A 15,537-nucleotide genomic window follows, 5' to 3' on the forward strand; every position below is an offset into this window, starting at 1 on the left:
AAGTAATATAAAAGAAATTCACGTCTCGCTCCTGTCATTTTGAAAAGTATGTTGATAAGTTTCTGATAAAGTTGCTTTATGTTTACAAAGAGAAGCCATAATATCCTGAGTTTCAAAACATCTACTAGATCAAAATAGCCATAGGTCTGTGACTTTGGTCATAATTCAATCAATAAGAATTGACATCTCTTCTGTAGTTTAGGGCTCAATGTGACCAGCCTTCCTACATTTGACAAATGCTCCTTCCAACAGGTACTTCAAAGCTTCCATCATCAACACATGTAGTCCTTTAAGGGCTTGGCTGCTCAGTGGCAGTCATGGTGGCTTATAAATTACCCATTTATAGTAGGTTTTTGGCTTTTGAAGCTGAGTCAGTTTCTTGAAGTTTCTGGTCCTCTCTTCTCCGGAAACAGCTTTGCCCCTCTTTACTACAGTCCCATTCCTTCGGGTGGAGCCTCTTACATTTCCTAAACACCTGAAATCTTCACTCCTCCCTTAGATAAAAAACTCTCTTGACATGTCAGAATTTGGGTCACTTTAGTTCTTTCCTCACAAATGACTTCACTATCCTATAGCCATTCCTTCAGTACATGTATGATAACACTTGTATGATGATACTATCTAACATTTATGGAGGACTTTGTTCTAGCACCGTTTAAAGCACTCTACCTAATTTGTTTGGTTTATAGTAAAATTATGAAGCAGGAGCTATTATTTGTATTTCACAGATGAAGAAATTGAAGTGCAAAGAACTCTAATACTTTGCCTGAGGTTGCAAGAACTGGAATCTGCACCCTAGTAGCTTAACACCAGAGGTCAAATTCTTAAACATTGCAAAGATATAGACTGCCCAAGAACCTTGCTAAACTTCAGTCATACATTAATACCATTTTCTTTGCAAGAATCTATGTTGTTTGTTCCTTACTTAAGTGGGAAGGATATGTGCAAGATAAGGTAGCCAGGAATTTAAGTCTGGCAACAGTTGGACTGCTGGGTTTTCAGAGAAGTGTTCCCCAAAGCAAATTATGGTGCTAATTTCCAGTGTTCCATAAGCACAGCAAGAAAAATGGGAAGTTCTCGGTAAGGTATATAGTATTATTTCTAGAAATAAAGATGAACCAATCCAAGATTGGTTTTTTGTTTGTTTAATCCTGGCAGTATTCTGAACTAAATCACATTTATTCTTCCCTTTACCTTCCATTTTTTTCTTTTCTTTTTTTTTTTTTTTGAGACAGTCTCGCCCAGGCTGGAGTGCAGTGCCGCAATCTTGGCTCACTGCAACCTCTGCCTCCCAGGTTCAAGCAGTTCTCCTGCCTCAGCCTCCCGAGTAGCTGGAACTACAGGCACGCGCCACAATGCCCGGCTAATTTTTGTATTTTTAGTAGAGATGGGGTTTTACATATTGATCAGGCTGGTCTTGAACTTCTGACCTTGTGATCCACCCACCTCAGCCTTGCAAAGTGTTGGGATTACAGGCGTGAGCCACTGCGCCAGGCCACTTTCCAGATATTATAGGCCCTAATTTATTGTGTCTCAAATGCCAAATAAATTTGAGAAGCTTAGACTGGAGCTGCCGTACTGATACAGGTTTGGATTTATGGGTGAATGGGTGACTATAGGTGTCATGTTATTTTCATAGAACCACGCAGGGTTGAAATTAGGAAGGAAAGAAGTTTCCTTGAATGGAGATAGCCAGAGTCAGAATTAAGACCTTTCTTCCAGGATCAATCTGAAATAACATTTTGACAAGTAAAAAGAGGCATGCCTGTCATAGAAGAAATAAAAAAGGCAACCTGGAAGAATAGAAAAAGGGAGGTCTACATAGAAATTAGTTACTGTCTACCTGGGTGTGGTGGCGGGCACCTGTGATACCAGCTACTCAGGAGGCTGATGCAGGAGAATCGCTTGAACCCAGGAAGCGGAGGTTGCAGTGAGCCGAGATCATGCCATTGCATTCCAGCCTGGGTGACTTGAGGGAAGTGATCACCTAAATCAGTGTTTTATCAACCTTTTAAAATTATCATCCTCCTAAAGAGCCTTTCTAGACATTTTTTCCCATTAATTCTCCCATACCCCTACCACGAAATTAAATGCTCAGGAATGATTGTTTTGGTAAGGTTAAGCTTTGGAGTTCCACAAACTAAAAATTAAGAGTGAGATTATATCAAAGATTGTTTCAATCCCCACTGAGTTCCCCACACCCTAGGGAGCCATATCACCCATATTAAGAACTTGTAGCCTAAATAAATCTTATATGGGTGTATTATTCATGGAGTTGTTTTCCACTGCTTACATAGCACATATCAACTATGCCAACCTCTGATTTGTAATATGCTTTTCTTGGATCCAGCCTTAGGATACCAAGAGATATCTTCATCAACATTAACTGTCATTACAATAACATCTAGTCAAGAATAGTCTAAATGGCCGGGTGTGGTGGCTCATGCCTGTAATCTCGGCACTTTGGGAGGCCGAAATGGGTGGATCACTTTGAGCTCAGGAGTTCGAGACCAGCCTGAGCAACATGGTGAAACCTCATCTCTACTGAAAATACAAAAATTAGCCAGGCATGGTGGTGGGTACCTATAATCCTACTGGGGAAGCTGAGGCAGGAGAATCACTTGAATCTGGGAGGCAGAGGTTGCAGTGAGCTGAGATAGCACCACTGCACTCCAGCCTGGGTGAAAGAATGAGACTCCATCTCAAACAAACAAAAAAGTCTAAATGTCCTTAATACTGTCCGTGTGTGGCACTAGTGAAGTAATTTCTGGCCATTAGTGGTGCTATGTTCACCATGAAATTGAGGCTACAGAAATTCCTTTGGAAATGTCTGATTTAGACATTTATCACTTTCAGATGTTTCAGCCATGAAAGAATCTCATGGATTTATTGCAGAAATATGCGATGGTCAAAGACAAGGTATTGGCTCTAGAAGCCAAATTACTAGTCTTTATTCTGGCTTTTTATTTGTGAGACCATGGAGAGTCGTTTCAACCCTGGGAACCTTGATTTACTCTTTAAAAACAGAGAAAATAGGCTGGGCGCGGTGGCTCACGCCTGTAATCCCATGGGAGGCTAGGCACTCAGATCACTTGAAGTCAGGAGTTTGAGACCAGCTTGGTCAGCATGGTGAAACCCTGTCTTTACTAAAAATACAAAAATTAGCTGGGCCTGGTGGCACATGCCTGTAATTTTAGCTACTCTGGAGGCCGAGGCAGGAGAATCTCTTGAACCAGGAGGTGGAGGTTGCAGTGAGTCAAGATCCCACCATTCCACTCCAGCCTGGGCGACAGAGACTCTGTCTCAAAAAAAAAAAAAAAAAAAAAAGAAAATGATAAACACCTTGCAGGTTGTTGCATGGTATAATGGTCATACATTATTTTCTACTCTTTCTGGTAAAGAGTTGGTGTGTCATAGAAAGTACCTGTTCTGTGTGTGTGTGTCTGTGTGTATAATTCGGTGTGAAAATTAAAGAGAAACAATAAGAAAACCCCTTTCCTACAGTTATGTGTAAATTAGCATGGTGTGCTGCAAAAAACATGTGTCAAGGTGATAGGAGAATTATTTTGACTTTCCTGTACAATTATAAAATGATTCAGTGAGTTTGGTTAGGTATCCTCGTTCTCTGAATCTGTATCCCTGTCTGCTTATGACCAAAAAAAAAAAAAAAGAAAGAAAAAAAAATCATGGCAAGGGTCTCTCAAGCTCTAAAGAATATGTCAACTATGATACAAGTAGCAGTTAACCTTATAACTAACTGTAAACACTATCTATGGGTTTTAAGTTTTACCTGAGCATTGGCTATTAACACACCATTAACCCAACTTTCAAAAATATGAACTCTATAAACTTCACAACTGAAGTCAGATCTATATGCCTGAGAAAGGTAAAATCATTTCATGAAATCAAACGGTGGTGATGCGCCCAAATTCTGGCCTCATCCTTTAATTGGAGGACATCCGGCAGGACAGCAACTGGGCCCTGCCTTTTTTCAGGCAGCAACATCTTCCACTCAACCCACACCATTTGACGGTTCCCCATTGCCCCTGGCACCCAGCCCTCCGGTACCAGGAACTAAATATCCTTGTCCATTCCGCCAGCGGCCACTGCCTACTTAACCCGAGGCAGGTGAAAGCGCCTCACGCAGAGTTTGGAACCTCCGGGGGCGTGGCGTGGCGTGGCGTGACGTAGCGTAGCGTTGGGGAAACTTGGGCCTGCGGATTGGGGGACCGGAAAGGGAGGGGTGGGCCGCAAGCGCTGGACGTGACGTAAGCCGGAAGCGACTTTCCGCCGAGAAACAGGGGCGCGTGTTTGGAAATTGATAGAAAAGATAAAGCGAGCGAGCTGCTGTCAGCCTGGCTTACTGATCTGCTTCCGTTTCACCACAGATTCAGTTATTAAACATTTTTTTCTTTTTTTGGTTCTTTGCAACGTGAGCGGCATTGGCTCAGTGATTTCCGTGAGCATCTCCACGAGAAAACATTGCCTCGATGAGGTGCGGTGGAAGCCAGGCAGCCCCTTCTAATCGGCTAGGCTTGAGAAAGCGTGTACCTCTGCCTTTCCGAAATTAACTCAGCGTGATCGGCAAGATTTTCCGGAGCATCTGGTGTCAAGACACTCGTCACTATTAATTCGGAAAGAAAACACCGTTTTCCAGCATTTCTCTTGGTGGAGAACTAAACAACAGGAAAAATGTCTATTTTCCCTAAGATATCTTTGAGACCCGAGGTTGAAAACTATCTTAAGGAAAGCTTTGTGAATAAGGAGGTAGGTCAGGTAAAGATGTTAGATGATGTTTTGCAAAAACTCAAATATTCACACACTCTAGAGAAATAGAAAAAAGTGTAAAGGGAAATCTTGACAGCCATCGTTTCTTACTACTTGTCTATCAAGTGTAAAAATACCAATATGTTTCTACAGGCATTAAAGCTTACTGAGATTCAAAGTGAATAAGGTATATGTTTTAACATTTAGGAGTGGAAAAGAAGGGAAAAAACGCATGTGCCTGTCAAGCATGACACAAAGGGTTACAAGGATGAACAAGAAAAAGTCCTTGTCTTCAAGAACTCAAGTCGAATTTTAAAAGAGCGCTCGCTCTGGCACTCAGGTGAAAAGGATTCTGTAATTTTTTGAGTGCCTCTTAAATGCCAACAGTTGTGCTAGGTTATTTGCATCTTTACTCTTCACAATCTTTTTTTTTTTTTTTTTCGTAGAGGTTTGTTCCTATTTTAATAGATAAGAAAACTGTTAAAGGAATTGTGTAACTGACCCAAGTTGACACGGCTATCAAGTAACTATTGAAATCTGGAGGGAAAGGGTTCAGGTGTAATGAATAAAGGTACAGCTTTTGAATCTCAGGCACTTGATTTGCCTTCTAGTGCCTTGTAAATTACTTTACGTGGCTTAACCTCGATTTTTCTCTTCTGTGAAAAATTGAGAATGGTTAAAAATATCTTACCAGGTTGTTTTAGGATCTTAAACGTAAGTAAATACAAGTAGCATTGTTTTGGCATGTAAGTCCTCAAAAAATGTTAATGTTGTTTGCTAAAGTCCCCAGTAAATGTTGCTTGTCTTTGATTGCAAAGCCTGCTGTCTATTCCACTTTACCATGCTGCCTCTGAGCAACTTTGTTTTTTCCAAATCTTTAATTTTTTAGTCAAATTAAAAGTATTTTACCAGGTTGTTTTAGGATATTAAACGTAAATGAAAACAACTAGCATTGTTTTGGCATGTAAGTCTTCAAAAAATGTTAATTTTGTTTGCTATTGGCAGTGCCTGCCACAGAAGTCCTCAGTAAATGTTGATTGTCTCCGATTGCAAAGCCTGTCCTCTCTTCCACTTTACCACGTTGCCGCCAAGCAAATTTTTTTTGAAATCCTTAGTTTTTTTTAGTCAGGTTAACACCACTTAAATGTTGCTCATTTTTGAATATGTTATTGAAGCCATGCCTTTTAGATTTGATTTATATGTTTCATTTCCAAAGATTATGTTGAGAGACTAGACTGTATGGAAAGATAAAATATATTCTGTTGATTTTAAGGGACTTAAAATATAAGGCACATATTAAGAGAAGTAGGGGCATTCTACAATTTTTTTCAGCTGATTTTAAAATGGAGAACATTGTTTTATAAAGAATATCCAAACATCTTTCTTTTGACACTCCTTCTGCCTCAGAGCCTCATCAATGGTATGGTTTTACAAAATGGAAAGCTATGCCTTTGTGAAAAGTATTGAAGGGAAAGAATATTAAGTTTTATGCCTTTTTTTTTTTTTTTTTTTTTTGAAACAGGGTCTCGCTCTGTTGCCCAGGCTGGAGTGCAGTGACGTGATTACAGCTCACTGCTGCTTCGACCTCTGGGACTCAAGTGATCCTGTCACCTCAGCCTCCCGAGTAGCTGGGACCTCAGACAGGGGCCACCACTCTGGCTAATGATATTTGTATTGTTTGTAGAGATGGGGTTTCACCATGTTGCCCAGGCTGAAAGTTCAGCTTTGATAAGACTAAACCTTGAGAAAGTATGAATACTTTTAAGGCTAGTGGATGAGTAGGCTAACAAGTGGTTTGTGAAGATTCTGTAAAGCAGGGTTTAGTCAAATAGGGAAAAAAAATATGTTATTTGAAAAGGTTCGGTTAATTACAAGGGAATATTGTTGTTTAAGTCTTTATACCGTCATATCTGACAGGTGTCTTTGCTACTCATCTTTTTTGGACAATATATATTTGTTACATTTAATAATACCGTATTAAAAAGCTGATGTCCTAGGGGAATCTTTGTATGACAGTGACTATATCAATGTTACTTACTCTTTAAATATTGGGGTTTTAAAATGATACCACTCAGTTTGCTGTTGGAGATGATGTTAGCTAATTAGCAACATCTAGCTAACTTGGATATAATGTTAGCTCTACAGAGATACTGTAATGGTAATGCATTATAAATAGACTGAATTTTTGAATGTATGTGAGTAAATGTAGCAGATATTAATATTTGGAAAATGTGCATAATGCTTTGAAGTTTAGGCAATGTTTTTCTAAGCCCTTTATTTCAGGCATTTTCTTAGATGTTTATTACCACGTTTAAGCCCAAGAACCCTGTGAAGTATTACTATTTCCTTAGTGCTATTAACATATAAACAATACAGCAAAATAGAATGGAGCTGAACAATTGCTAAGCGATGTTTCATTAGATGGAATTAATATATAAGCATGTTCTGCTGACTGTTTTTAATTCTCAGGAAATTTAAACATTAACTTCTTCTTTTTAGATTGTGACGGCTTTAGGTAAACAAGAAGCAGAAAGGAAGTTTGAAACTTTGTTAAAGCACCTGTCACATCCTCCGTCATTCACAACTGTCAGAGTGAATACACATTTAGCCTCAGTACAACATGTGAAAAATCTGTTATTTGATGAACTTCAGAAGGTTTGTGGAAATTTTCTGTCATTTGTACATAATTACATTTTTGCAGTCTGCCATGTTCTCCATTAAAATCTTATGAATGATATAATACACTTCCAATTTTATAGACAAGGAGATTGAGGATCATGAATGGTAAATTCTTCAAAATTAGCCTAGGTGGTAATGCTAGAACTTGAACCTAGTACTTCTGATTCTAAATTTATTCATTTTTGGTGACTAAATAGCTTTTAAATCCCTTTGGGCTGCATTAAACTGGGCCTCAGTAGCTTCATCATTAAAATACATGTGAAGAAGTCCAGTCTAACCTTAAAAACCTGTGGCTTTGTGATAAGTAGCATATAATGACCAGGAAGACAGATGGTATAGCTGAGATAAGCCCAGAGATAAAGAGGTACATAATAAGTACCTGTGAGATTATATTGTTAATTGACATAAAAAATAGGTGTTGGGCCAGGTGTGGTAGCTCACGCCTGTAATCCTAGCACTTTGGGAGGCTGAAGTGGGTGGATCACATGAGGCCAGGACTTTGGGACCAGCTTGGCCAGCATGGCGAAACCCTGTCTCTACTAAAAATACAAAAAAATTAAGTCGGGCATGATGGCACATGCCTATGATCCCAGCTACTCAGGAGGCTGAGGCATGAGAATCCCTTGAACCCAGGAGGTGGAGGTTGCAGTGAGCCAAAATTACGTGACTGCACTCCACCCTGGGTGATAGAATGAGACTCTGTCTCAAAAAAAAAAAAAAAAAAAAAAGATGCTGAGCGCCTTATGTTTCATAAAACCAGGAAATTACAACAAGATAATTAATCTGAATCCATTTTCAATGTAAAACAGCATGAGACTTTTTTTCATCCAAACAATAAAATAGTTTTGGCAAAATATTCCTCTTACAGATGAAAACAGTGTTATAAAATGGCATTTATGACCTCTAAGCAGAAAAGTATTTGAGTTATTTTGTTTGTATTTTTTTGAGTTACCTTGTGTGTACTTTTTTGCTTTTGAAAGCTTTGCCTTATGTGTTTCTTACACTGTACACTGAAATTTACCTCGGAAGAAATGTAGGATGTGGAAAAATAGATGTTGAGAGGTGCCACATAAATTGCATATTGTAGTTATTCAGTGACTTGTAACATGTAACTGGTGGGCATCAGCAGACTCATTTCTGCCTTATTTGTATCTGAACTAAAAGCAAGAGGCAACCATCATTAAAGGGTTTCCATTTGTAAATCACAAGCTGCGTTTAGTTATTTGGGAAACTTCAGAAAATTATCACTGAGTCACTTATCCCCTTTTAAAGAATCTCTCTATTACATTTATGGACTCTTTGTCATACTCTCCTTAAGAACAATTCTATAAGTACCAAGTTGTAAATAGACGACCATGTCATGAGAAGAACCAGCTATGGCATCTCAGTGTATGACACCAAACCTTAGTATAATAATTAAATAAGACTTTAAAAAAAAGTAATCTGATTTTTATTGATAGTGATAATCTTATTGAGAGTAATCACAGGCATAAAACATAAGTAGTTGCCCTAAGCAACTAAAATCATTACTTTTCCATAGTCATGCGTATGTTTTCAGCTAACAAAAAGGAAACTGTTCTGAGGCCCGCTGGAAGTATCCATAACTCAGATCCAGATTTTTTTTTTTTTTCCTGAGAAGCAGTCTCACTCTGTTGCCCAGGCTGTAGTGTGGTGGCGCGATCTTGGCTCACTGCAACCTCTCCTTCCTGTGTTCAAGCGATTCTCCTGCCTCAGCCTTCCAAGTAGCTGGGACTACAGATGCCCACCACATTTTTGTATTTTTAGTAGAGGTGAGGTTTCACCAAATTGTCCAGACTGGTCTCGAACTCCTGACCCGTGATCTGCCCACCTCGGCCTCCCAAAGTGCTGGGATTACAGGTGTGAGCCACTGCACCCGGCCTTATTATTTTTTTTCGTAACAAATGATTTCCAGAACCTGGATATTTTAGTATTCTAGTCTGGATATACAAGATCCCATGGGCTAGGATCAGTCACTCTGGGCTTTGGGCCCCTTTCCTTGAAGGTTAACATTGTACAGGGAAACATGGGTCAAAGTCACTAGACAGGAAACTAATGGTAAAGCAGTACCCAATTCTAGCAAGAAAGAGTACTTGGAGGAGGCTTTAGGCTGTAAATTTTCTTTCTCCTTTCATGTTGAAAAGTTCACATGTCCTAAAGTAATGTTTGTTGATTTCTGTGGTATAAATACTCACCAGGTTCCTTGGTAGTTACACGCATGACCATGGAATTGGAAAGAGATGCATGCAGTGACTCTCCTGAGCTGGTGTGAGCTGGCTCCCACACCTGTACCTGCTTTCAGTGTGACAGTCTTCCGGTTCCCTTATGATAGAGAATACTGAAAATCCTGAACCTCTACCATAAACATTTCTTTTCCTCACCAAAACTGACGTGGATGCCAGTGTTAATTGTGTATATTAGGTAGTATTTATTAATAGTAATCTCAGTCTTTAACATCCTATTCAGAAATTTTTCTTAAAGGAATACTACATGTAATTCTATATTAAATAAAAGTTTTTAAAATAAATCACTTAAGGTAACCATGGTTTGTGTTTATAATGCCAAATAGTAAGCAAAATTGAGTCTTATAAAGAAGTCAGGATACTTCAGAATTAAAATAGAGAAAACACTGTTGTTTTGAGGTCTTTTGGATTTTTACAGTATCCCGTGGAATAAAGTGAAAGTGCCCCAGAGCTACTAGGGCTTCATGCTGTGGTAGATGATGATACTGAAAAGTTCCATAAGTTGAAATGTATCAGATGTATGAATTGCTTTATAATCATGTTTATTTTTAACAGCAGTTTAACGGATTAAGTGTTCCTATTCTTCAACATCCAGACCTTCAGGATGTCTTACTTATTCCTGTTATTGGACCCAGGTTTGTAAGAACTTCATTTCCAAATTATATTCTTCTCAATAAAAGTTTGTCACAGGGAGCTTTTTAACTGTTCGGTGATAAGACTAAGTTTCCCCATTGTTAGCAACTTTCTATAGATAACAGGAATTCAAAAATTTAGAAATGCAGACTTTAGACTCTGTCATGGAAAATAATACAAAAGAAGACTAGGAATGGGCCCAACGACCTTGAGAATAATGTATTTTAGGTCCATTCAGTGCAGTGATGTTTTTCCCCCCCTCTTTCTGCGAAGTTTTATTTCATTTGTTTACTTGTATTTTCATATGAATTTTCAGTGCTAAATTAAAACTTTTTTTTTGAGCTGCAGCAAAAATATAGAGTAACCTATTTTCTACTTTTATAGTTGATATGCTTGTAAAATTTTATTTTTTGAGACAGTGTCTTGCTCTGTTACCCAGGCTGGAGTGCACTGGCACAATGATTGCAGGCTTGAACTTGTGGGCTCAGGCAATTATACCACCTCAGCTTCTGAGTAACTGGGACTACAGGTGTGCACCACTGCACCTGGCTAATTTATTTTTTATTTTGTAGAAACAGTCTCACTATGTGGCTGGTATTGAACTCCTAGCCTTAAACGATGCTCCCACCTCAGCCTGCCAAAGTATTAGGATTACCAATGTGAGCCATTTGGCCCAGCCTGTAAAATTTTATTCATAATTCAACAATTATGTATAATGCCATTTATGTTCTGCTCTTTTATGTATTTGGAAAGCATATGTTTGAAAATTGGAAAATAGGTTTTCGGGCTGGATCCAGTGGCTTACTTACGCCTGTTATCCCAGCACTTTGGGAGGCTGAGGTAGGCGGATCCCTTGACCCCAGGGGTTGGAGACCAGTCTGGGCAACATGGCAAAACTCCATCTCTACTTTAAGAAATTACAAAAATTAACTACAGGTGGTGTGCATCTGTAGTCATAGGTATTCAGGAGGCTGAGGTGGAAGGATTGTTTGAGCCTGGGAGGTGGAGGCTACAGTGACTCATGATTGTGCCACTGCAATCCAGCCTGGGAGACAGAGCGGGACCTTGTCTCAAAAAAAAAAAAAAAAGGAAAAATAAGTTTTCATAGTATAATGATTATAATGGAATTTTATTCCTATGGAGCGTTTTAAAGTTCCTAATTATGGTCTAAAATCTTTTTAAACTCCTAAGAGTTATGATAAATAATAGAAATGCTTTTGTTAAAACTTTAATTGAGTGGGCAACAATAGAGCAGTGGTTTCATAAACTATGATTTGTCCATGCAATGGGATAGTATATGGCCTTTAATATGGGAGAATTATACATACCAATCAGAGAAGATGTTTATGATCATTTGTTAAATATCAAAAACAAATTGCCATGCTTGGGATAATTACTTTTTTTGCAATTAAAAAAAGTACACAACTATGCCTTTATGTATATTTATATACATGTGAAAAAAACCGTCTGGCATCTGTAACAAACCCAGCTTTTAATAGTGGTTGACTCTGAGGAAGTTAGATTGGGAGAGAGGGGAGAAATAAAAGGAAATTTTTATGTGTAATATTTTCGTTTTATTTTTTACTGTAAGAATGTATTTTTGCAATTAAAGTTGATTTGTATAGGCTTCTCATTCTATTTAGTTTAATTTTTAAAGTTTTTCATCTTCTATTCAGTTTTTTAAAGGTGAAATTTACATACAGTGAAACGAAGAGATCTTAAATGTATAGTTTGTTGAGTTTTGACAACTATATACAGCTGTGCAGCCAAGACACACCCCAGTCAAGACAGAGCATTTCCACTATCCCAGAAACATCTCTTGTACTCGGCTACCCTACCAGGAAACTGCTCTTCTTATTTCTGTCATCTCTTAGTTTTGGACCAGTTAGTTGCTAGTATAATAGACCATAATCACAGATCTTTGGAGGTTACTACACTCCTTATGAGGATGCAAAATTGTACTTACTTAGGTTCAAACTTTGGACATTTCTTACTCTGTTAAACACCTCTTCTTTATTCTTTAGTTTTGTTTAGTTTCTTAAAGATAAGAGTTCAATTAGGTTTTTCTTTATAGAAGCAAGTAAAAATCAGAGTTGTACATAAATATAAAAGTAATCATCTGTTACATCTCCTGTCCCACCTCCCAATTTTGTTTCTCTGAGCATCAAATTTGATATTTTCTAGACCGTCTCTATGCTTATATCTGCATACATGAATGCACATGTACAGTCATTTGTACTCACTTTTAGAAAATAGAGATTATAATGTTCTGCAATTTGCTTTTGTGTTTACTTAAAAATATACAATGGATATTGTTCTACGATTATGTAACAGTATTTCATTCTTTTTAATGGCTGCATAAACAGTATAGTTTATCATTTAGCTCAGTTTTAATTTTTCTATGCTCCATTGATAGACATTTAGTTTTTTCCTGTTTTTCATTATTACCTGGTAATAATAATAATAAGTGTTGGAGTATTTGTGGACTTGCATAAGCATGTCTGCATAACAAAGTGGATATGACACAGAATAACCAGTTCAAAGGTCTGTGCTTATTTTAGTTGGAGACATATTACCAGATTACTTTCTACAAAGTTTTACCAGTTAATGTTTCAGCAGTATATGAGAGATTTAGATGCTTGCATTCTTGCCAATACGGGCTATTTTAGGTCTCTAAAATATTTGGATGATTTAACTTTAATTATTTTCAATACTTACTTTTATGTGACCTTAATCATCCTTTCATTCTGTTATTTGTAGTGATCTAGGCTACTCATCAGAACATGAGTGAATGTATAAATACAAATGGTGAGCTATTGCAGGAAAGCTTGAAAAAATTATTTAGGATTGTAAATTCACATACGTACCTTTCATTCCTAAAATGAATAAGTCAATTCCTTTTTGTTTGTTTTTTTAACTCCTGATTTTTATTAAGTATCTTTTTATTATTTATTATTTATTTTTTTGAGTCGGAGTTTCACTATTGTTGCCCAGGCTGGAGTGCAATGGCATGATCTCAATTCACCACAACCTCTGCCTCTGGGGTTCAAGCGATTCTCCTGCCTCAGCCTCCTTAGTAGCTGGGATTACAGGCATGTGCCACCATGCCAAGCTAATTTTATATATTTAGTAGAGATGGGGTTTCTCCATGTTGGTCAGGCTGGTCTTGAACTCCTGACCTCAGGTGATCTGCCTGCCTCCGCCTCCCAACGTGCTGGGATTACAGGCTTCAGCCATCATGCCCGGTAAATATCTTTTAAAAAATTTTTTTTGTTTTTAGTTTTTTGAGACGGAGTCTCAGTCTGTCGCCCAGGCTGGAGTGCAGTGATGTGACCTTGGTTCACTGAAACCTCAGCCTCCCAGGTTCAAGCAATTCTCCTGCTTCAGCCTCCTGAGTAGCTGTGGCTACAGGCGCGTGCCACCACACCTGGCTTAATTTTTGTATTTTTAGTAGAGACTGTGTTTCACCATATTGGCCAGGCTGGTTTCGAACTTCTGACTTCATGATCTGCCTGCCCCACCCTCCCAAAGTGCTGGGATTACAGGCATGAGCCACCGTGCCCGGCCTATTAAGTCTCTTGAACTTTCCATTATGACAAATGAGGAGGTTCCTAGAGTTAAATTTTCCCAAAAGTTCCTACCAGCTAATTTGTATTTACTGTTGTTTCTCTGTTTTTTGTTTTTTTGTTTTTTGTTTTTTTTGAGACGAGGTCTCGCCGTGTTGTCCAGGCTGGTCTGGAACTCCTGAGCTCAAGTGATCCACCCTCCTCAGCCTCCCAAAGCGCTAGGATTACAAGTGCCACCCACCATGCCTGGCCAGTTTTGTTTGTTTGTTTTAACATTGTCAAGCTTTATAACATTGTTATTTCCCAAGTATCATTCACATGAATGCAGTGCTTGCTTTCAGTCCTTATGTCACAGTTTATTTCTCATTTCTTGTCTTTATTAATGTCTTTGTTGGTGAGTACAGTCACTTAGCAGATCTCCCGCACCCCCTGCCCTTTCCCAAAGTGTGCCTCTTATGTACTGCATTACTTTCTTGGTTGAGAATGTCTGCCTGTTGCCTTTACGTTTATACAACAAATTGGCTGAGTCTGGTTGTTCCAGGCCACCTAGTATTTCCCTTAGCACTTTGTAGACATTGTTTTTATAACCTGTGGTATCAAATGTTACTGTGAAGAAATCTAAGACCCACCAAAAACTTTTCCTCTTTCTAACAGTACCTTGTCTTCTGCTTGGAGATCTGTGGAATTCTTACTTACTGAACTTTAGATATTTGGCCAGTGTAATGCTTGGTTTTGATTATTTCCTCTTAGTTCTTTCTTCTTCATTTTTTTGTTTTGACACGGAGGCTCACTCTGTCGCCCAGGCTGGGGTGCAGTGGCACGATCTTGGCTCACAGCAACCTCTGCCTCCTGGGTTCGAGTGATTCTCCTGCCTCATGCTCCCGAGTAGTTGAGATTACAGGTGCCTGCCACCACACCCAGCTAATTTTTTGTATTTTTAGTAGAGACGGGGTTTCCCCATGTTGGGCAGGCTGGTCTGGAACTCATGACCCTCAGGTGATCCACCCACCTCAGCCTACCAAAGTGCTGGGATTATAGGCATGAGCCACCTCACTGGGCCAACTTTGGCCATTTCTTACTCTTAAACATTTCTTAAACACCTCTGCTTTATTCTTTAGTTTTATTTAGTTTTCCTAAAGATAGTTCAGTTAGGTTTTTCTTTATAGAAGCAAGTGAAAACTAGAGTTGTACATAAAAAAGTAATCATCCATTACATCTCCTGTCCCACCTCCCAGTTTTGTTTCTCTGAGCATCAAATTTGATTTTTTCTGGATTGTCTCTGTGTTTACGTCTGCATACATGAATGCACATGTACCGTCATTTGTACTCATTTTTAGAAAATAGAAAAGATTATAATGTTCTGCAATTTGCTTTTGTGTTCACTTAAAAATATATAACGGATATCATCTCATGATTATATAACACTTTCGTTCTTTTTAATGGCTACATAAACAGTATATGTTATCTTTTAGCTCAATTTTCTATCCTCCTTTAATAGACATTTAGTTTTTTCCTGTTTTTCATAATTACCAGAAGTGTTGGAGTGAATATTTGTGGACTTGCGTAAGCATGTCTGCAGAACAAATATATCATGTTATGAACACAGAATAACCGGATATGACACAGATGTA

The 15,537-nt window shown here is 38.4% G+C and overlaps 1 protein-coding gene across 5 annotated transcripts in view; it reads left to right on the forward strand.

The window, feature by feature from the left end:
- The first annotated feature begins 3,180 nt into the window (after positions 1 to 3,180).
- Positions 3,181 to 15,537, forward strand: part of NSUN6 (NOP2/Sun RNA methyltransferase 6) — a 79,754-nt gene continuing 67,397 nt past the window's right edge. For 3 of the 5 annotated variants that reach the window (XR_001906206.3, XR_002524197.2, XM_003903437.5), the window contains exons 1-3: positions 3,181 to 4,767; positions 7,267 to 7,422; positions 10,263 to 10,342. Coding sequence is in view for 3 of the 5 variants with exons in the window: in XM_003903437.5 (XP_003903486.2) it covers positions 4,693 to 4,767; positions 7,267 to 7,422; positions 10,263 to 10,342 (311 nt within the window). In the remaining 2 variants the exon portion in view is untranslated. Of the gene's footprint in view, positions 4,768 to 7,266; positions 7,423 to 10,262; positions 10,343 to 15,537 lie in introns of those variants that run through there. The other 2 variants (XM_009214043.4, XM_021943108.2) reach the window with 2 other exon arrangements.

The sequence above is a fragment of the Papio anubis genome, chromosome 11 (assembly GCF_008728515.1).
Source record: "Papio anubis isolate 15944 chromosome 11, Panubis1.0, whole genome shotgun sequence".
Classification (NCBI taxonomy): Eukaryota; Metazoa; Chordata; class Mammalia; order Primates; family Cercopithecidae; genus Papio; species Papio anubis.